Source organism: Octopus bimaculoides, chromosome 2 (assembly GCF_001194135.2).
Source record: "Octopus bimaculoides isolate UCB-OBI-ISO-001 chromosome 2, ASM119413v2, whole genome shotgun sequence".
Taxonomy (NCBI): domain Eukaryota; kingdom Metazoa; phylum Mollusca; class Cephalopoda; order Octopoda; family Octopodidae; genus Octopus; species Octopus bimaculoides.
In genome coordinates, this window is record NC_068982.1 from 128,990,574 (window position 1) to 129,014,492 (window position 23,919).

General features: G+C 30.7%; 1 protein-coding gene across 1 annotated transcript in view; it reads right to left on the reverse strand.

The window, feature by feature from the left end:
* The window catches only part of LOC106877301 (titin), a gene marked incomplete at its 3' end in the record, with an annotated part of 606,785 nt that overhangs the window by 549,180 nt on the left and 33,686 nt on the right, over positions 1 to 23,919 (reverse strand). Inside the window, exons 36-45 of the mRNA XM_052965881.1 lie at positions 23,775 to 23,907; positions 22,785 to 22,944; positions 22,110 to 22,240; positions 20,797 to 20,866; positions 19,787 to 19,888; positions 15,313 to 15,663; positions 14,739 to 14,837; positions 8,030 to 8,086; positions 2,167 to 2,364; positions 898 to 1,017 (exon numbers count right to left, since the gene is read on the reverse strand). Coding sequence (XP_052821841.1) covers positions 898 to 1,017; positions 2,167 to 2,364; positions 8,030 to 8,086; positions 14,739 to 14,837; positions 15,313 to 15,663; positions 19,787 to 19,888; positions 20,797 to 20,866; positions 22,110 to 22,240; positions 22,785 to 22,944; positions 23,775 to 23,907 — 1,421 coding nt within the window. The remainder of the gene's footprint in view (positions 1 to 897; positions 1,018 to 2,166; positions 2,365 to 8,029; positions 8,087 to 14,738; positions 14,838 to 15,312; positions 15,664 to 19,786; positions 19,889 to 20,796; positions 20,867 to 22,109; positions 22,241 to 22,784; positions 22,945 to 23,774; positions 23,908 to 23,919) is intronic.

Genomic DNA, 23,919 nt, shown 5'->3' on the forward strand with positions numbered 1-23,919 from the left:
GAGAGAGAGAGAGAGAGTTTGGGTTTTGGAAGTGAATAGAAACCAATTTTAAGGAGGGTTTTTTTAAGAAAAGTTAGGTTAGTTTTTCTAATAAAGTAAATGAACAGGTTATTACAGAAAGCTGATGAAAAGCTGAAGTTAGAAACTTGAACTAACAGTTAGAAAATTGAAATGCATGAGTAGTAGGATGGATATTCCAAAAAAAAAACACTTTACACACATTTTAAAAACATGGACTTTGGAAGAATAACAAAGAGGATACAACAAAATGCATAGAAACAAACATAATGAATTTTACTATACAATGTCATGATATCAATTTTGGCTGATGCACATGAAGAAACGGTATATAAATTAACCAAATGTCAGACTGATATGAAAGCTTCTCACCATTGCTAACACTAAATATAAGGGTGATATTTATAGAGAATTTAATATTGTTTAGTGATGCAAAATATTTTGCTCTGGAAAGAAAAGCAATTCTACATGAATCCATAATTACATTTATTATATGAGGTCACCAAAAGATGATTTTTTGTTTTTCTTCAAAAGGTATTACTTTGTATGCTCAAAACAAGATCTTTCAGTTGGGTATTATTTTGATGCTTTGAGAATACAAAATAACAATCATCTATTTGTATTCATGAAAAAAAAAAGAAAAAGGACTTTGAGGATACAGGAATAAAAAGGTAAACTACACTATTCAAAATTTACAGTAACATTATCATAAGTATCAATATTTATTTTGATTAGTTGTCAAAAATGTTTGGTTAAAACCCAACAGTATTGGTGTTATTGTGTTATAGGTCATTGCACAAATTATATTAGACACAGTGTTTAAAACTGACTGATACTGTTAACTGTATCAGTTAGAGTGCCTTATGCAAAAGTTCAAACCTTGCAGTCTTTTCTTCCATTAGTGCTTTATAAACTTCACTATTTGCAGCATTCCATGGAGTTTTCACATTTGCATTAGCAACTTTTTCATTGTCTGTTACCGGTTTGGGGCTTCTTTTCCTATATAAGGGAGATAGTGAGGCAATTCTAATATTTTTTTTTGTTTTGTTTCTTTTATTATTTTTTTTTCACACTACTGACATTTGTAAGATTTAAGAAATGTTTTCAGACTTTAATGAAAATATTTTCTAAAGTGTGATACAACCCTACATTCATTTTCTTTGTTGTTCGTATTTCTAAAAGATAAGCAAATATATTGCTCTTTCTCAAATTCTTGAATATATTCTGTATAACAGAAATATTTAGGTATAATTCAAGAATCTTTGAAATCTAATATTTTGATTTCAGTATCTTTATACAGATGTCATCATAAGTAGAGGTTTTGGAGTAGCTAGCAGTAAGAGCAACCATAAAATAAATTCTTTCTAATGTTTTGAAGGTTCACTAGTAGTTGTTAATAGCTCCCATTATCAAAGTCACCTAATTAGTAGGTGAGGAAAGTGTTTGGAAGCATATTAGCAAGAGTAAGAACATAATGGAGAAAATTTGGGGAGCTATTACTTCTGCTGACAACAAGGAGATCCTTTCTTTCAGTATAGGGTAGATTGTATGATGCTTCTGTAGGTAGAGTGATACAGCATGAAAGCAAAAGAAAGGCACTGACTGAGGAAGATATGCAGAAGCTGAAAAGAAATGAAGCATGTATCTTCCACAGGATATGTAATGTTGGTGTACATGAACTACAGAGCACAAATGAGCTGAGAGAAAAACTGCGTATAAGAAGAGTCAGACATCATGTACAAGACAGTAGAATGCACTGGTACAAGCAAGTGATGTATATGGAGGGTGACAGCTGGATAAAGAACTGCCAAGCGATCCAATTGGAAGGAACCTACAGAAGATTACTGAGGCCATCCAGCCATGCAAGCATGGAAAAGCAAATATTTAAACAATGATAATGATGAATGAGCAGTGGAAACATCATTACCATTCAATGTTATAATTTAATTAAAGCTGCTCACATTATAAATATAACAGAAATATGCAGCTATTGAGGCAAATAATATTAGTAAATATAGCATAAGAAGCTAAACTCAATTTTTGCTTAAAATATGAATTAAAGATTCAGGTTCTAAGCATTTCTGTTATAAATACAATCTTATTTATGAATTACTTTTTGTTTTAGTAACAAGTATTCAATGAATTTACCTTTGAGGTGGTTTTGCAACTGGTACTTTTGCAACTGGAGTAATTGGTGGTGGCTTAGGAGCTGCTGGTGGCTGTACAGGCTTCTTGGATAATTTTGGACTTTCAACATGCTTAATAACTGGAGGTGCTGGAATAATAGGAGCTGGTTTTGGCTCAGGAACTGGTGCAGGTTTTGGTGCAGTATATGGTTCCACTTTGCTGTAATGTGATTTTAGTTGCATTTTAGAATATTTATTATTTAGTACAGTCACTTAAAAACAAATATTTCATGGAGACTAAACTCACTGAATTTTAAACTAAATTAAGGGATCTTATAAATTTTAGATAGATAATGTCAAGACTTTAAATTGAAGAAATCCCTAGCTATGGGTTGTGTACAATTCATGATCATTTTGCTTCAACAAGCCAATAGAACTATACATTACAACATTTACTTTAAACACACTTATCTGAACCAAGAAAACACAAACATACGAAAATACCTGCAACATTGTTCCTATAAACCATAAATTTATAATAGACTTGAAACATTTTATAATGAACTACAAGTAAATTCTGGAGCTCTCTACTATCTAAATTCACTTTCATTGAGGTCTGCATGCAAGCCCTTGAAACAAAATCAAACTACAAAAGAAAATTTGATGTGACATATTCTGATACTAACACAAACCTTCATACAAATAAAGATGCATACAGTAACTGAAGATATCAAACTATTGGTTTACATTGGTTAATATTTTTATTATTTCATTTCCAAATAATCATTGCCATCCTCACCTTTAATGTCCACTTTCCCATGCTTGCAAGAGAAGATGAGTTTATTGAAGCAAATTTTTATGGCTTGATGCTCTCCTCACCTGTTTCCAAGCAAGGTTATAATTGCCGGTGGCCAGATATGCTTTTGCAGAATATCAGAAATGAATGATACTTCTTGTATGATAGGTGGTACTCGCACACTATGTCAAGACAAGGACACACACACATTTATAATCTTCTGTCTACCAAATCTGCTCACAAGGTTTTGGGTCAGTCCAAGGCTATAGTAGAAGATACTTGTCCAAGGTATCATGTCAGACTAAAACTGAAACCATATGGTTGGGAAGCAAACTTTCTCAACCACACCTTTTTACAATCTTTTCATTCTATTGTGATAGACCTGAATTTTATTTAATTACGTATTAAATCTTAAGTTTTAAAGTTTTTAGAGAGTTGTAAATATTAAAATAATATTATTTTATAATTTCAGATTTAGTGTCTTGTTAATACTAGTAGACATTAGGGATCTATATTTTTCTTTTGTTCATATGAATTATTTTATTTGGTAATCTGCACTATTTTTTATTTATCTGGATTTTCTCATTAATTCTTCCTTAACAACATCGTTCGTTCGTTTAACGTCCGCTTTCCATGCTAGCATGGGTTGGACGATTTGACTGAGGACTGGTGAACCAGATGGCTGCACCAGGCTCCAATCTGATTTGGCAGAGTTTCTACAGTTGGATGCCCTTCCTAACGCCAGCCACTCTGAGAGTGTAGTGGGTGCTTTTACGTGCCACTGGCTATTTAGGGTTGCAACTCTAGCAAAACAATCACCATCATCATTGTTTTAATGTCCACTTTTCCAAGCATGCCTGGGTCAGACAGAGTTTATTGAGAGAGATTTTCTATGCCTGGATGCCTTTCATGTTGCCATTCTTACCTGTTTTCAAGCAAGGTAATATTTCCCCATGGTCAGACATATTTTCGCAGAATATTGGAAATGTATGACATTCATTTACAATAATCATGTGATGTCAAGACAAGGAGACACAAACATACACACACATATATCCATATGTATGTATGCATATGTGTATGTGTGTATGTATGCATGTATGTACATGATGGGCTTCTTTCAGTTTCCATCTACCAAATCCACTCACAAGGCTTTGGTTAGCCCAGGACTATAATAAAACACACTTGCTCAAGATGTACCACAATGAGACTGAACTCAAAACCTTGTGGTTGAGGGACAAACTTCTTAACCACACATCCATGCCTGTGCCTACCCAGGAAAAAACACAAAGTGTTTAGATCCTTATTCAGTGATCTTGAAATGTTAATACTATACCTTTAAAAGATTATTGTGCAAGTGTTATACTTTCACTGCTTGCCATGTTATTATATTTCCATTATTAATTACTAATCCACTGAATAAAACAACATTATTTCTTTGAATAAAAGAAAGTATTTAAAACTTTTGGAAGGCATGAGACCTTGTGGTTATGGTGGTGCACTCGCTATTGTAAGATTGTTGTTCAGTTCCCAGATTGGGTTGTACTTTTGTGTTCTTGAGCAAAACACTTCATTTCACATTGCTCCAGTTCACTCAGCTGTAAATAACTTCAAGCAACAGCTGGGAAGTAAACCCTGCAACAGACCAGCATCCTGTTCAGGGGTCAGTTTTGTTATCTCAGTTCCTTATATGCCTTGGGAACTGGGTTAAACACCTGCCTTATGAATCTTTAAGACTCATGACAGATGTATGTCTAAGTAAGTTCCATATTTATTCTTATAACAATTAAACCTTATGTATATGTTGCATCAATATGCAACTGTCATGAAATCCACTGTTAGTTTTTCAAATATCAGATAAAAAGGTATCCTTTAAGAAAATAGCCTTCATGGAAATGTAAACATGCTTTTGCTTTTGTTTCGTTTTGGTGCTTATTGTGTTCTTATCCATAGATTCTTCATCAAGTAAATTGTTTCTTATAGAATACCTTATTCTATTGTATATCTCTGTGTGCATCTCAGTTTTAGAACAGGTACCCCACATTCTTGTATGTCAGTAGTGGTGGATAAAATTTTTGACATCAGGAAGAGTAGCCAACCGTAAAGCACTATCTTGAAAATGTTGATGATTATAATTTCGGAAGGTTTTTTTTCTTATGGTAATAGAAATTTCTATGCATAAAAATGTTCCTTCAAGAGTCACAATATTCTATCAATACCTCAAAGTAGCAGACTGGTAGCATTGATAGATCAATAAATAAACTGCTACATGATATTTAGTTATGTTTGTTTTTGAGTTCAAATACCCTCCTAGGATAACTTTATGTTTAATCTTTGTTGAAAAAAATAAGTACCCATCAAATACTAGGTTTCAAGCCTTTTCACTACTCTTAGAAATTTTATGACTACCTAGCCAGATTTCCTTAAGTCAGATGCGCTCTCTGTCATCAATCCTTGCCTGTTTTCAAGCAATATGATTTCCCCATGGCACGTTTTCATTAAATTTTGAAGAGTTTGATGATGATGCTTATTTACAACTATTGTGTAATGACAAGAAAAGAAAAACACACACACACACACAAAATAGGCTTCTTTTACTTTCTGTCTACCATATCTACCACTTACCAGGCTTTAGTTGGCTCAAGGCTATAGCAGATGACACTTGACTAAGTTGCCATGCAGCGGGACCAATCCCAAAACCATGTGGTTAGAAAGTAAACTTCTTAACTGCACACCTATGTTTGCACTTGAAGTATGTCTATAGATATTAGGACTTCATTACATTGAACAAAGCAAGCCAACTGTGTTTACACTAATTATGCTTTTTTATAAGAATTAAATTCAGAAACTAAAAGAGAAGCTTAAAAACTGATTGTAACCACTCCAAATAAATGAATAACTAAGTTTTGCCCATTAGTTTCAGCATCAAGTGCATAAACAAACACATTGTAATAGTTGATAAACAATCTCTATTGTTGATAAAAATTTATGCGCTTATGCCTTGACAGTTTAAATACTACACCTTCACTGGCATGGATTTTAACAATTAAATTATTATTTTAACGTCTAGGAGAAAGTAATACAGAGCATAATTTGATAGTTATCTGGTCGTAAGATTATATTTTGGTTTAAAATTTTGGAACTATGAAGTATCAGGTGACATAACATCTACTATTCTTTTTTATGTGAAAGACTTTTAAAAAATAAGGAAAAACAACAGAATAATATGTTGCTTAATATAATAATTGTTTTATGTTGCCATTTAATTTTCTATCATTTTATATGCTCTTAAGAAAGCATGTTTGATTATAATGGGCTACTCACACTTAAGAAATATATTTACTTTGTCTTGCCACAAGATTTTTATCATAACTTGTGTAATTTTTCATATTTTTTTTTCAGCATTTACTTTTCCATTCACTATTGTGGCGATGTATAGCTGAGTAGTAAGGGTGTTGCCCTTATGACTAAGATCGTGACCTTGATTCCCAGACCAGGCAGTGCATTGTATTCTAGAGCAAAACACTTCATTTCATGTTGCTCCAGTCCTCTCAAGAGTAAACAAGTTCCAGCAATACCTGAGAAGTTAATGATGTGATTGATGGACTGGCATCCTGATCAAGAGGGAGTGGTGTAATCTCAGCCACTTATATATCATGGAAACCTGGATAAGCTTTGACTTTATGAGACCTAGCACTTATAACAGGCCTAAGTCCTAACTTTTCCTTGCTTGCATATGTCAGTACACTGTGGCAGAGTTTTCTAAGGTCAGAGCCATTCCTATCACTAACACCCACTTATGTCCAAGGGAGGTAATAATCTCACAGTCTCGACACATTTTGTGTAGAAAACTGGAAACAAATGATACTGTATGAATGAGGCTCTTGTTTCAAAGGTTACAGGACAAGTCAAGAAGCCTAGACATGTCTTTGCAGAGAACTGCAAGCAAACACCATTAGCTAAACAATTGTTTACAATCAGTGAACAAGAATACTGTCTCCTATCTTTTCTATTACTACTGTAATAGTCGCTGTTCTCAGGAGCTGGCTGATCTTCTACTTCTGCCCTTTAGGTACTGTTATCTCACTTGTCTCTGCATCTCCCATTAGCCTTGGTGCATCCAACATCCTAGCCCTTTGTAACCACTATGCCCTAATTCAGTAAATGAAAAAAGTAAGACATAAGCTGTTTCTTTTCATTAACAGCTTAGAATAGATATCTATGTGCATTTTTTAAAACCTATCAATATATATTGCTTTAATGTATCTCTTTTATAATGGCATATCATTTTGAACATGCACACACTGTTTATGTTTGTGTAGTTAATACTGAATGCATACAGTCTTCCATGTCACTTACTATAGAAAATATAGCAGTGGGTAAAGACACTTACAAATATACACTATATATTTTTTTTAATGTGAACTTTTAGTCAACAAGGCCAGGAAAATATATTTTATCCCTTTCTTAACCTAGCTCTTTTCTGTTTTCCAACTATTTTTTTTTCTGGCCCTGCCTCCCTATCCTTTCTCTCTCTCTACAACTAAGTCAGTATCATACACACACTCAAACACAATCATAAATATATGATAGGTGATACAAATAACTAAATTGAAATCACTCTTAACATTGTGATGAGATGACTGACAATAGCTGTTTGGACGCTGGTGATTTAGCATGGTTGACTGGATACTGAACCTGTTTTTGGTGACAGTACTATTTAGCACTGGAGACAAACACACACATACATATCAAAATATACACATAGTGTGAGAGAGATGGGGAGAGAGAGATTATAATTTATTAACTGAATAAGATTGACACTAACTCTTTCCCTCTCTTCATGCACACAGAGAAGTATGCTGACACACACACACAGTGAGAGAGAGGGGGGGATGAAAGTAACATTAAAATGTTTGATGTCAAATAAGTCAGCATCGAATCAGCAATGCAAAATAGACTGGACCAAAAAGGGCTGTGGCAAAGCATCTCATACTCCTCAGAATTAATGGAAAAACATTTTTGATTGACGCTCTATTATAGTCAACCCAATGAAAGATAATTTATGTAAGAAAAATTAAATAATAACCTTGGTTTAGTCAATTCAGGAGCTGGAGTAGGTTTTCTCACTGGCTTATCTTCATCCCTACATAGAAAAGATAATCATTTCATCAATGTATGTGAACCATTAAATGAACTTGCAATACACATGGAAATTCCATGGTTATTTTAAAAACTATAAGACCGTTGAAAGTTTATAGAAAACCATGAATTACGTAATTTCTTTTAAAATTGCATGTTTTCTTGAGATGGTGCGAAGTCCACATAGGTAATACTGAAGGTGAGTCTTAGGATAGAACACCTTTGAAAACTAAATTCTTTGTTACACACTTGTCACTTCTTCTAACTAGAAAGTTATCTATCTTTACATCAAGAAGTGAATGTATTCTAGAAAGAGTTAAATACAACTGTCCATGAGAAAATACTGGTTCACTTCTCTTCATGTTTCCAATGTAAATCATGTTATGAAAATTATTTAAAATGTGTTGAAAAAATAATGTAAACAAACTAGAAGAAATAATTTATCTAAATATTATTCTGCTATAGTATGGTTACATTGGTAACACATTACCAAATATCAATACACTGTACTACAGCTTTATTTTCATATCAGAGAAAAGTTTATATGACTGGCCTTGAACCCACAGTCTCTGTGAATGGCACACAGTAGCTGCTCAACTGTACTGTGGATTCTAAAATAATATTTAGCAGTAATATATGTATAGATATGACAATTTAAAATTATTTATCTCTCAGTCAGTTGTTTTATGGATAATATGTAAATGTGTCCATAATAGATTATGTTCATGATATTGTTCCATAGTTTGTCAAGTATCTTATAATATAAATGGATATTGTAAAATAGATTAATTATATCTTCAGTTTCATTCCATAGTTAAAGCTCGTATGTAGATCATAGCAGAATATTATTGAGTGTATCTAGAGCAAGATTTCAACACTGAGCCTGTAAAAGTGATATGTAAATAATATGTTGCTTTCTTTCCAAGCCTTGAAATGTTTTAATAATCCTAAGCTGATTACATGTCCATTTTATATGGCAACAAACTATTTTATTCTACTTACAGTGTACAAAAATAATGCATACAATAACATATAAAAAATATGTAAGTATGAAAATTTGTGAACAGAAAACAGAGTTCCATAAATAAAAACACATGCACAGATTCTCTTTTTCACTTCACACACACACAAATATATATACTGTGGAGTTTGTATGTGTTCAGTATGTATGCATAGGCACAAAGTAGTCATTGGAAAGGTTATTTTGTTAGGAAGTTCAGTTTGCAATCACATGGTCCCAGGTCTAACCTGACTACACAGCATCTTGAGGTGTCTTTTACTATATATAGCCTCATGGAAACTAAGAGAAATAATTCACAGATGCTAATGATTTGAATTTAAGTAATTAAGTTGAAGATGGTGAACCAAATGTTGTACTATTGTATGTAAGAAATCTATTCATCAGTAATTTCTAGTAACTCCCAAAGAGTAGGTCAGATAATTTTAAGAAATTAAGAATAAATTTTCAGTTAACTTATATGGTTAGAAAAAATTTACCCTTATTTCTGTTCACAAGCAAGGGACCACTATGGACATATGCTTTGGTCAATTGACCTCATCGTCACAGTGCCATTTAACAAACACTGCAGATCAGTGGATAGATTTTTACATAGAGTAAAAGGGCTGCATATATTTTTAACCATGTGTAATTGGCATGTCTTTAAATAAAAAGGGCTAGGGGAAACAACTCAAAGGGACCATATATATATAAATATATATCATGAATTTGGGAAATTAAAGGGTGAATTTATTGAAATTACAAAGGAGACAATTCAAAAACCTAGTTGTAAATGTTAGCAACACTCAAAGAGAAGGGGAGGTAATTGATAATTACCCAAGTAACAGTTTAACTACTTTGAAGAGTAGTAAATAGCTGCATTAAAAATATCTGAAAACTACTTGAAATTATCTCCCCTCCTCTTTAAAAGTTACAAACAACTAGATATTTGTTTTTTGTGTGAAATTTCAATAAATTAAGAATTTATAACAAACAGCATTCAATAATTCACCTTATAACCTTCTCGTGAATTACTATGTAAGTGGCTGAAGAGACCACAAACATCTGCAGCCCAAACCTAATTCTCAGGCAGAATCTATATGACACAGTGTGATGTAGCTAGCATGTACGCCAACGTTACTGACAAAATCTACCCGACAAGTTTCTATATACGATTCCTCTACCCAATTTCACTTATAAGGCATGGGTTAACTTGAGGCTATCGAAATTGTCATTTTCCCAGCATGCCCACACAGTGGAACTAAACCTCGGACCTTGTTTGCAAAACAAAATGCTTAACCCTTCAACCATAGTGCTCCTGCACACACACACACACACACACATATATATATATATATATATATATATATATATATATATATATATATACATATATATATATGACAGTTGCTAACAAAATCATGTTATCTAACAAAACAACACATCATAAAAATGTTAGTAATGTAATAACAGTTTAAATGTTTTAGTTTCTACGTCTGAAATATGTTTACATTACAAATAATATCAACCCTTTTCCTTTTGTATTTTCTACTTCCTCAGAAATAAAGTATGATCTGAATAATAATGTAGAATTAATCTGAAATAATGTAGAATTAATGCTGAAATAATTTTACACATTCTAATATCTCACATGAACCAATGAGGAAGCTTCTATACTACCAATTAGAAACAGAAGCTAACTCTCCCTCACTTAACACCCATCCATCTTAAAATAAGATACATAGGTTAACTCAGTTCTAGATGACCTGTGAATGAAAATAGGATAGGAATGCCTTTAACACAGGTCTAATCTGGTGTCAAAACAACTACTACATTATCCTCTTTCAAAAATGTATTTCTTAAATATAATCATCATCAACATCATCGTTTAATGTCCACCTTCCATGCTAGCATGGGTTGGACGATTTGACTGAGGACTGATGACCCAGATGGCTACACCAGGCTCCAATCTGATCTAGCAGAGTTTCTACAGCTGGATGCCCTTCCTAACGCCAGCCACTCCGAGAGTGTAAACATTTTTAGCATTAGAAGGCATCCAGCTGTAGAAAGCAAGCCAAGGCAGACAATTCCTGTCAAACCATCTGACCTATACCAGCATGGAAAATGGACATTAAATGATGATGATGATGATGATGACACTTGTGACTCACCTAAATTAATACAAATCGTTATTTTTTCAAGAATCAAAGCACTAGAAATCATATAATTAAATATTTTAGATTCCTAAATTTCATAGAATTAAAATTACGACTTCACTCTCAATAAATGAGAGGTTGAATCTGTGTAATATAATTCATAAACAAAAAAATATGAAAATGAAACAAAAAATGGTTAATACATTACTCATTACTTGATTGGCTAATAACTAAGTTTATATTATTTTCTCATTAATGTAAATGCTAATAGACACTTGCATGGACACGTAAAGTGATCCAAATGGAAGGAATCCTTGAAAGAGGAAGTCAGAGGAAGAGAGAAATAAGTAGATCTGTTGTGGCTAAACCTCACAAAAGGACATAATAAATGACTGCAACAAATGACTAGCCACAGACCCTGTAAATGCTCATCCAACACAAACAAGTAGGAGTAAATGGACATGTTGGTGATAGTGGTTGCAGTGATAATGATGGTGAGGATGCTTTTAAAGTATATTCTACTACATACTGAGAGTATATCAAGAATAATGAGAATATAACAAGAATTGGATTTTTAGATTAAAAAACCGGCTACTACATTTGAAAATATTAAATTATATATATTATGAAATAATTCAAATATAAAATAAATGCATTTATATATGATATATTCAAATTTAAGCATTGTTATGTATGGCAACTATCTAGTTTGTGTCAGTTTATGCAACACTTAGTAACTACAACGTCATGCTTTAATTCACAATACTGAAAACTAGATTGCAAAATCAAAAACAAAAACATTTTATAAAAAACAATATCCAAGTATAAAGAAAATTCAAAATGGGTGAACATGAAATAAAAAACAAACTTTATTGAAGTTTTTTATTGCAATGTACATACAACCACACACACACACACACACACATATACACACACACACAATATATATATATGTGTATTCTTTCTTTTTTATTCTTATATTTGTTTCAGTCATTTGACTGAGGCCATGCTGGAGCACCGCCTTTAGTCAAGCAAATCGACCCCAGGACTTATTCTTTGTAAGCCTAGTACTATACTATTGGCCTCTTTTGTCAAACCGCTAAATTACATGGATTAAACACACCAGCATCAGTTGTCAAGCGATGGTGGAAGAACAAACACAGACACACTAACATATACATACATATATATATATATATATATATATATATATATATATATATGATAGGCTTCTTTCAGTTTCCATCTACCAAATCCACTCACAAGGCTTTGGTCGGCCCAAGGCTATAGTAGAAGACACTTGCCCAAGGTGTCATGCAGTGGGACTGAACCTGGAATCATGTGGTTGGTAAGCAAGCTACTTACCCCACAGCCACTCCTGTGCCTAATACACATACACACACACACACACACACACAGTAACTTGAATCAACATGAGACAAATAGAGAAAACTCAATACACAGAAAAGTAATTATTTTCATATAGATTTCAAGGTGGTAAAACTGAATAACATAATATTCAAGATTATTAAGTCTCAAAAGGGCTGTTTAGGTAGTGTCTGTACCACTATTTCCATTTCATTTCAAACTTTCATGAAACGAGTGACTAGTTTCTGTCATGCACCATCTAAAGCAATATAAGAGTGATACTTTATGGCTAGTTTATTGAGATTATTTTCCTTTAGCTGGCAATGAAGTAAATAGTGCTGAGTAGCTTAAATAGATCTTTTTAATTTTTACAATATTGGGAGCAGAGAAGGGGATGGGTAGTCTCATATGTCTATGAATCAGATATAAATGAGTTAACTGTGGCTGTTTTTGCTTAATTTTGTTGCATGAAAGATTTCAGAATTTTAATAAATACTTGTCAAAATGGTAGTATCTACCACAAAATTCTAATAGCACGTTTAAATATTTAAATGAGGTTTCAACGCTGTCAAATAGTAATCTTTTCTGATGTGCATAACTGAATAATAATGAACAGCATTAAAGCCTCAATTAAGTATTTAAACATAGAATCAGAATCTTTGACAGATGCAACCACTTTAGTAAGTACCTTTTAGCTTGACTACTTGTAACTAAATGATACTGTTCCAAATAATCTTGTTAAACTTTCAAGTTCACCTATAAAGTGCTCAGTACTGTGTGCCCCCAAAGGAAATGATTCCAACAAGCTAGCTATGAATTATTCCTCCTTACATTACATTGAGTTTAACAGGAATCTAATGAAATATTTGTCTTTCAGAATTTTGAAATGGAATGGAGATGTACTGGTATATAAATCTGTTTAAATGAGCCTATTGAAACATAATAATCCTGGATATTGTTATGCTATTCCACTGGTGAAACTTTAACAATTGTAACCATCCTGAAAGCAATATTAAATAATATTGATAGAAAGGTCAACAAAAGAAAGAAATAGACCTTGATATTATGTAAATAGAGGAATTAATCTGTAAATAATATGTGACAATTATTCGGTAGCCATGATAAACCTCCGAGTTTTGGATACCGGGGTTTTATCATGGCTACCGAATAATTGTCACATATTATTTACAGATATATATATATATATATATATATATATATATACATTCCAAACCAACAAACGAAATATATATACAATTAGTTTTGGAAAATGTTATGGTCATCATAAACACAAATAAAACTATGTTATTTCATATTTTTTTCACATAAACATGCAAATTTGGTTTCTATAAATGTAAACCGAATTTTATTAGAAAAAATTTAAAAGACAATGAGATAAAAAAAATCATTGGGAAAAGCCACACATAAAAGAAGCAGTCAATGAAAATGAGAGATCAACATGACTTCCTAAAGCAGGTTGTGAAAGATAGAAGTCTTGAAAGGAAAAAACTATCTACTTTAATGGGAAGAGTACAGTATTATTTAGTAGGTAAGTTTTCTAAATATATATACTACAGTGAACTAAATAATGCATTACAAAACATGTTACAATTCAATAAGTATACTTTGATATAATAAATCTACTGTTATATAACAAAATATCAATTCAAGCATTCCATATGTTACAATTAATATTTGTTATTTCTAGCAATTTAGATGTTATAAAAAAAAATAATAGACAATTTATAAGAGAAATATTATGACTAATAAAAAGTCAATATAAACTAAACAGTATTCATTCCAGGGTGTAAAAAATGTCAGTTCTAATGCTGAAATGTTGCATATAGGGAATATATTACCATATTCTGTTTATTCAAATTTGAACATTTGATGTTTTCAAGAAGTCTACTTTTTGATAAACAGAATGCAATTATTGATGCAACTTTGCATTAAACTAATAATATTAAAAGGATGGAATAAAGTTATGGTTATGGATTTGGAGGGAAACCTGCTTAAGGGATGAAAGTAGCATGTTTCAACAAGATGGATTTGTTTAATGTTAATTAAGGATCATACAAAATATTTTTCAGCATGAATAGCACTAACATCTAGATCCATCACAATATGAAACAAACCTCATTATATCCACTTGATCAACAATTTTGAGCACAGCGCTTCCTATCTCAGAAGCATAGCTAATCTGTTGTACTGGTCCTTCTTCCTGAATTTCATAGCTGTTGTTGGAAGAAAGATATTTGCTATCATAAATAATTACATTCTCAACTAAATAATGTTTAATATTAAACATGCTTTCCATTGATTAGATGATATTTTTATTGTGATTTGAAGAACTACTTCTACTACTCCATTTTGAAAAGTTATGAAACAATTTTTTAATAAAAGAATAATAATATTGTGACTAAATGAATAGAACCATTTATAAAAAGATTAACAGTTTAATTGTGCTTTTGTAATATCATGTGCAAAAGTAAAATATGTATATAAATGAGAAAAACAAACAGATTATGAAATGGACATAATGTATTTATTATAAATAAAAGTAATCTACAAAGTATGAATAATGAATTATTATAAATTAGATTCCTTAATGATTTACACTCAAACCATCAATATCTAAATGTTGACAAAATATTTTTATATTGTTTTGTAACTACATCAACATGCATGTGTAATAAACTGCTTATGAACCTTGGTGGTGAATCTCCACGTGGCAATGTTGATTCAGCTGGAACTGGAACTGGAACAGGAACAGGAGCTTTAACAGGTTTCACTTTTTTGTCGGGTGAAATTAATTTCTCCTGAACTGGTGCAGGTTTTGGTACAGGTTTTGGTATGAATTCTGGTTTAGGTTGTACTCTTGGAAGTGTTGCTGGTGGAGGCAGTGGTTTGCCAGATTGATCAAAAATCAACTTCGCCTCTGCTACAGATGGAGGTTTGAATGCTGGTTCGTCTTCAGTAGGCTGACCGTCAACTGGTGTTTCAGTTGTTGGTGCTGGTGCACAAACAACCATTTCATCTATAGGAGCTGGAATCTCCTCACTGTGAAATACGATAGACATTTTTTAAAATGCATTTTATTGTTTTATTAACAATATTTTCATTAAAATAACAACTAATCATTTTTCATTTCAAAATAAATAGAATAATTTAAACTTAATATTAAAGTAACTTTGAAAATAAAATATAACCTTAGAGATAATCTTAAAGCATTTTTAGTGCTCACCTAAATAGAATAATTGTAAAGAAGCTCTAACATATATACACATGTAATTTAAAATAATATATAGTATAGAGTCACAAAGTTGGCCAATTATTGTAATAACATATAATAGCATTCTGCTATGTTTTGTTATCACAATCTTATGGTAATTACTTGGCATAAATAGTGACAGTCTTGGTCAAAATTATTGTTTTACAAGTCAATAAATTTATTTTTGTCTGTGGTTGGCTAATTCCCAAAATAAACATATTCTAACTGATTTGTGGCTAGCCAATAAATACTATATCATTAAGGTAATAGAACATATTAATTAGAACTATCAAAAGTTACTTTATAATTAAAAAATATTTTTTAGATATAAAACAATGCATGCATTCTAAAGTTTCAGAATAAAATCATTCATGCTGTAAGTCAAACTTATTCACCTTTTTTTGATCATTAGTAATAATTAAATTGTTTTAGCTACTCATTTACAATTGTCAAATGAAAATTATGCTATATTTTACTGTGTTTGTTAGATAAGTAAAATATAATTAAACATTTGTTTTTATTTTTCTATAACATAAAGTTTCAGCTACTAAGATATTTTTCAAGGACTCCACTAGGACTACTAGTAAACTATTTTCTTACATAGAATACAAAATTACTTCTTATCTTAGGAAACATGAAAAACAAAATAAGTTACAATTGTTATTATGTAAGACTTTGATATGAGATAAACATGAAAAACTTCTTGAAAAAAACTACCTTTTTATTAATTACATTCACCTGAAGCTAAATATTCCTCACTGGCTAGACCATTCTTGTTGCATCATACCTTAAGTCATTAAGAATGTTTAATCTACTAAACATTTATGTACATGTGCAATATACATTATTCTATTAATGTATACTATTAAGAATGACTTAATTCAACCTTCATTTGAAAATAAAATCAATACCATTCATATGAGGCAAGCAATAGTTTTCAATTTGTGAAGTGGTTATAATTAAACTATGAAAAATATTGACTAATTTCAGGTATCAAGGCTGACAACAGAATATTTTAATTTTCAAATATTTTTCTTTGGCTATAAATGTGTTCTACTCTTTTTGCATAATTCTAAGTTCCTTGACTACTGGAAATAAGGTTAACCAATTATCATGCTGATAAAACCTATTGAAGCAGAAACATGTGTCCATAATTGTCCTTTTATCTCCACACAATAAGCCTGTCCTTTTCATTAATGGCATATTAACTTTAAACAATTCTTAATTCTTGAGATTAGCATGTATTCTTATATGGAATTGGTTTTAAATAACTTTTGGTAATTATGACACATCCTCAATAGGATAATTCTAATAAATCAAGAATTTATATTGTATGGTATTTAGTATGCCTGTATTGTCTATGTCATGTTAAATGTATAGTTGGAGACAATAATCAACACATAAGTTATATGAAGCGAATTACTTTCAAAGAGAGTTTCACATATAGTATTGAATTTTTTAATTATTAAAGACTTTCTAGGGTATGTTCCACAGTTAAGTGATTAATGATACAGAGAAATGTGTTCAATCACCTCTATTGATTGTTTTTCTTGATAAATCTTCAGTCCCCCAATTACAACAAATCAGAAAAATATGAAAATCCAGCAATGCTTTGCTAATCTTTACATATGTACAGCAAATAGCTTTGAATCTAAAATATGTCACACTGAAACAATTGACTAAATTGGTTTTAGTATGATGTCCCAAATGTTGCAAAACATTATCATTTGTTCTAGTAACATTTTGGTAACATGGGTAAATAAAGAAAACAAAGGCTAGAAACAAATATAAAGGGCTATTGGTATATATTAGCTGGTACATAAATGATGTGCAACACAATTAATATGTAAAAACCATAAAAGAATCACAAATAAACAAATCATCAACGAGTTTTATAAAAAAAATAACTAAACTAAATTTTAAACTGTTGGTACTAAAGCTGATTAATAATTAAATAAGCTTCTGAACAAAACTTTAAAGCTTTTCTCATTAAACTTCTATAAAAAAAGAAGACTTTCAAACTCTAGAAAGTATTAGTACAAAGTTTAAATTAGTTTGAGTTTTAAATAGTTAGCATTTTTAAATCAATGGACTATTTCAGATGGTAAAATTACTTTAGCATACTACTTCTAAGTCCATCTTTATGTCAAATAACAAAAGTTCTCTAAATGTACAGGTTTAGAAATATAACAACTTTTATAAAATTTTAGTAAATATCAGTGAAATAAGACAATATATGGAAAAAGTAAAAAATTAATATATTTTGTTAATTTATTTGAGATGTTTCTATTATCCTAAAAATTAAAGATTTTAAAATGTTCTTACATACTTTGTAAGAGTTTTAATTTAATTAGAATTAATATTATGTGTGTGTCACACACACCTAATTAGAGTATACTATGACACTAAATTAATGAGAGTTAGTGTCACCAGTCTTTAGATGTTGTAAATTGAATGTAAATTAGATATTTCTTTTACTTCACCATAGAATGAATATTTGCCACAGTCTGCTACATAAATTATATTTAGCAATTTTCAGATTTCATCCAGATTTCTGTCAGTCTCTACAATTTGATGCCAACATATTCAAAATTTCTCACATCTGAAAGTGCACATAAACTATATCTAAATCAGTGTAATTTTACACTCACGTTTCCATGCCTGCATGGGTTAGATAAGTCAGTTCTTATTTGGAGTTACTAAGTCCACCACCACTACCACCACCCCACTGATGGACCATGGACCATGTCTCACTCGTAAATTTTATAAATCAATATCAAATATTAAAACATTAAGCAAAAACAATATTGTGGGAACATAATTCCATTAACGGTTTTAAAGAATGTCATGGAATAAAGAATTTCACAATATTTGAAAAGCACTTATTGAATTATCAATCTGTAACTAAAATTATATAGTAACAGAATTCACATTTCAAATTTTTTGTTAATTTAACTATTAAATAGTTAAATCAATGATAACTGAATTATGTTAAGTGGCTGCATGTAGATATGAAAATATATGAGTTAGTAGCCACTAACTCATATATTTTCATATCTACATGCAGCCTAACAATAATTTAGATACATAAGCCCAATAATAATTTCAAGAATCTGCTTCACATATCATTTATCTGTTATGGATTCATTTATAAGAAGAGAAAGGAGGAAAAAATAAGAAATCCTATTTTCCTCTTTAATCAATTATTTGTTTTTTTTTTGGGTTTTTTTTTTTGAAGCTACAAAGAATGTGTAGAATTTGAAAGAATGTGTTTGGAAAATTTTAAATAAGAAATTTAAATTACTTTCTATGCAATTAGTGCAAGTAATTAAAAAGTGTTTCATTGCCAAACAAATCCTATTTATATTATATACTTTAACTGTTAGTTTATAATGTGGTAAAACAAAAAGAGTAACAAACAAATGAGCTGAAATAGTTAAACTAACACAAGAAAACAACAGTTTAAACTAAAACAAAAACAAAACTGTCAAGCATAAAAACATGAAGAAATAAGATAAAATAAAAGCATGAAGATATAAAATTCAAGAAAACAAAACGATTTAAAATCTATTTAATAAGAATTAGCTGATTAAAAAAGATTACTAAATAAAATGACTCAGATGGAACTTCTTTCTGAATTAAAAAATGTGGTCATGTAAAACCTCTTATAAATGAAAATCTTTCTTTAGTGGTTGGATGGAATTTTAAATAGAACAGAATTATCAGAGGATATGTTTGCACTGCTTTAATCAATATATGTGTTATTATATTCTGTTCTCTGAATAGAATTGTAATTCTATTTTTCTTTGATGATTCCATGAGTCATTTTATTTACTCAGAACAAATAACACCAAACAAAATATTTTGTTTAAAACTGAACACAACATTCCCAACTAAAGATTCAGTTCGAACCTTCTGAGAGGATCTTCTCTCAAAAGTCGCAGAGTTGCACTGTCATGTTCTGTTGCATAAGATATTTGTTGAACAGGACCAATTGGTTGAATTTCATATTTGCTAAATGGAAAAATATTAATAATTAACTTTCACTGCAATATATTCTACTTTCAATGCTCTCAAATAATAAGATTTACAATGAAAGTCATTCCTGATTACAAAACACAAAGCAATATTTTTTAATTATTATTTCTATGATATATTTAAAGAAAATTTCATAGAAAATGCTAAGCAGACTATATGATAATTACCTACAACTTTTAATTGATGAAACAACAATAATCTGGTAACTGATCATTTCTTTCACATTAATGGCAAAGATGGAAATATTAAAGAAATATAAGTTGATAATTTAAGCACTATTACCAGACGACAATTACAGTAAAAAAAACTAGAAAGTGTTGAGAAATCAAAAGGAAAATAAATCAAATCTATTTAATTTCACTTATATATTACTCAGCAAGGAAATATTTCCGTCATAATCTGAATTAGAACATAATGTAATTGAAAAAGACAGAAATTTTTCCTGTAACTAAAAAGTAAACAATCCCAAACAAAATTGCATGGTATTGTTAAATAACATGAGTTTTATTTAAATTGAAGATCATAAGCTAAATTACATAAGGAAACAATCCTCCAAAACATCAAAAAATAACAAACAGAAAATATAGCAATGCTGATAATGATACTAATAACTGCCTTATTGTGAATTCAGAGTTTTGTTTTAAAATTCTTTTTGGTTAATAATGTTGCTGAAGGTAAGGAAAAGAAATATAGCTCTCGTCATATCTACATATAGCTAAATATAGAAATAAACAAAACAAAACCTTTACATAATTATTAATGAAATAACAATATTTGTATTCAAATCCCTTATGCAGCCTCTGAGGTTCTGAAGTACCATGTTATTTGCTTATATAATTTCCAAAAGTATTTATAATAAAATAATATAGAGAATAGTAACTTACGGAGAAGTACTCCTTCTAACTCCAAACATTGGTGCTTCTGGAGTTGTAATTGGTTGTTGTGGACCTTTTCCTAAAAAAAATGTGACAAAGTTTTAATGAAAGACAAAAATATGACATTAACTGGATAAAATGTGTAAAACAATATGCATTAAACAAATGTAGTGTCAGTGTTAGTATAAGTTAATTAACTATATAAAATTAATGTAGTAATGTTAAGCTACCTTAATAATGGATAATTTAAATTTTTTAACACACAATCATGGAATTTAACAAACATTTTGGAATTCAAAATTTAAAAAGATACTGTGAAATAATATTTAATGTAATTTATATAAATCAAACTTGTTACTGATGTGAAGGAATTCATAATTATCCTAGAAAGAGACCCAAACAATGGACTAAACTAATTATTGTATTATGAGAAAGACTTGTGATCACAGAGTTGTTCATCAGAAGTAACAAACTTGGCTCTATTTTGTCATTTTTTTTGTATTGTCTGCATTATTGGTTAAGTGTTATTAGTTCAGAAGGTTTAAAAATTTCTTTAATTCTATCTCAAGACAATCTGGACAAATAAACATTGTGGCATCAGAAAGGTACCAAAACTATCTATGAATGTACTACTTATGAAAATTGTTACGGTCTTGCAAACACAATACATAAAACCTACCAATGAAGTTTTTACACATTATTATTTTATAATTAACACAATAGTAACAGATTGAAGAGTCTTTAGAGTATCTGTAACCATAAAAGCTTATAGTTTGTGACTGCAGTTCAATACTGAGAAGAGTTAATTTGAGATGCCCGTCTCAATAGCCTGGGGTTATTGATCTGGCTACATGTATTGGAAAACCAGGTTTAGATTTGTCAACCATGTTTGATTAGGCAAGAACTTTTGATTCAGTTCACAGAAATTAAGAGTTGTACAACAGGCTGTAGTTAACCCATCAAATTGGAGGTTTACCTCATGTAAAAGTATACACCCTATTTTAGTGATAGAAGCATTCAATGAAAAATGTTTTTTTATAGGTTTTTTCATTATGTTCATGTTCATTACCTTGTCAGCAAATATTTGGCATCAACAAAAACTACCCCAAGAACATTATCTCAAAATAATAATGGAAATAATGGGTTGACTGACTAAAGAAAATGTTGGTGCTAACTTCAGAGAAGATGAAGCAAATACTCTTTTGAATCACTTTGTCCATGTATGAAATTATATATACATTTGTAAAATGTTTTACTATTAGAACTTTTGCAAAAATATCATATAAAAGAAAATTAGCAAGTAACAAGTTATAATAGATTACCAATAACATTGAGTCTAGCTCGTGTAAGGGCAGATCCAGCAACGTTGACAGCAGAACATTGAAACCAAGCTGAGTCAGCTGGTGTGGCATTTTTAATGGTCAATGTAGAACGGCCATTTTCAGTAGATATACTGTGGATTAAAGAGGCAAAAATTTTTTGAATTTGAATATGATGTTTCCAGATTATTAAAACTTAAGTTGTTAGATACTGTTACATAAACTACTTCTGAGTAAATTTAATTACAATTTGATATAACTATATGTCTTCTCTCTCTTTCATAAACACACACATACACACACACACACACACACACACACACACACACACACACACACACACACATGCAAACACATTTCTAGATGATCATTCATTTTAGAATTAAACATAACATAGAGTATACTGTAAAATATTTTGAGAAAATATGAAACAATTTGAATAACATAACTTGAAGAAACATTTCGACAAACTTTTCTTTTTTTCTTTTCAAATTAATTACAAAACAATAGCTATCATCCTTAATGTAAACTGATTCAAATATCAACATGGTGTGTTAAATTTGCTAAAGTAGTGTACACTAGTAAAAATAACATTTTACATCTATATTGTTTTGGAATGTTTGTTTTTTTTTTTTTTCTTAAATCAAAATTGGAGAAAGGTTTAAAGAAAGTACTTACTCATAATCTTTAGAGGAAAGCATCCTGGCATCTTTTTGCCAACTCATCATTGGCAATGGGCAACCAACTGCAGTACAAGTCAAAGTGACAGTTTGATTTTCTTTAGCATTATAATTTTGAAGACGTTCAACAAAATGTGGTGGATGTATTTCTTGTCGTTCTGTAATTTTAAAAAAGAAATGTTTTGATTATCTCATGCTAGAACGTAGCATATCAAAAATATGAAAATGAAATTTCATAAAAATACAGACAACACTAAATATTTGTGCTACAGGCAACTATAAACTCTTCTATACAAAATATAAAGCTAAAATTATTACAAAAGCGACAGTAATTCTCTAATTCTCTAATAAATGTTGATAAAAATTTTCTTGTACTGTAATGACATTGCAGATTTTTTTTAAATACCTTATTAGTGCAAGCTGTAACTGAGAAACTTGACAAAAGATCTTTAATCCAAGAAATGAGACAGATAAAGTTAATAAATGGCAATTAAGAGAAAGATATCTTTTGCTTTCCTGATAGTCGACACACTAATTGAAAACTTAACACTAATCCATGGTAGTTGTCACCTGTACATATAACATGTAAATGAGGTAAAGACCCCCTTCGGTCATGAACGACCATGAGATTGCACCTAGAAAGTTATCCTCTGAAGCACAAGTCTGGGCAAGGTTGTTTATGGAAGACCAGCAGTCACCCTTACATACCAGCCTTCCTTCTCCACACCACCAATATTGTCCAAGGTAAAGGCTGATACAGCTTGACACTAGTAACATTGCAACTCATTTCTACAGCTGAGTGAACTGGAGCAATGTGAAATAAAGTGTCTTGCTCAAGAACACAACACACGGCCCAGTCCAGGAATTAAACTCACTACTTCATAATTGTGAGCCTGATGCTCTAACCACTGAGCCATGCACCTTAACTTGCATGTTATATTTTGTTTTTAAGGTTAAAATATCAAATGTTCAAGCTTTATTAACATACCCATAACATTTAATGTTACGAAGAACACTGCTTCACCAGCTTTGTTTCGAGCAACACATCTATATTGTCCATGATCTTGTCTTGTGGCAGAAAGAATTATCAAGGAATGTATTCCATTTTCATTCACAACCACCTGAAGAAATAG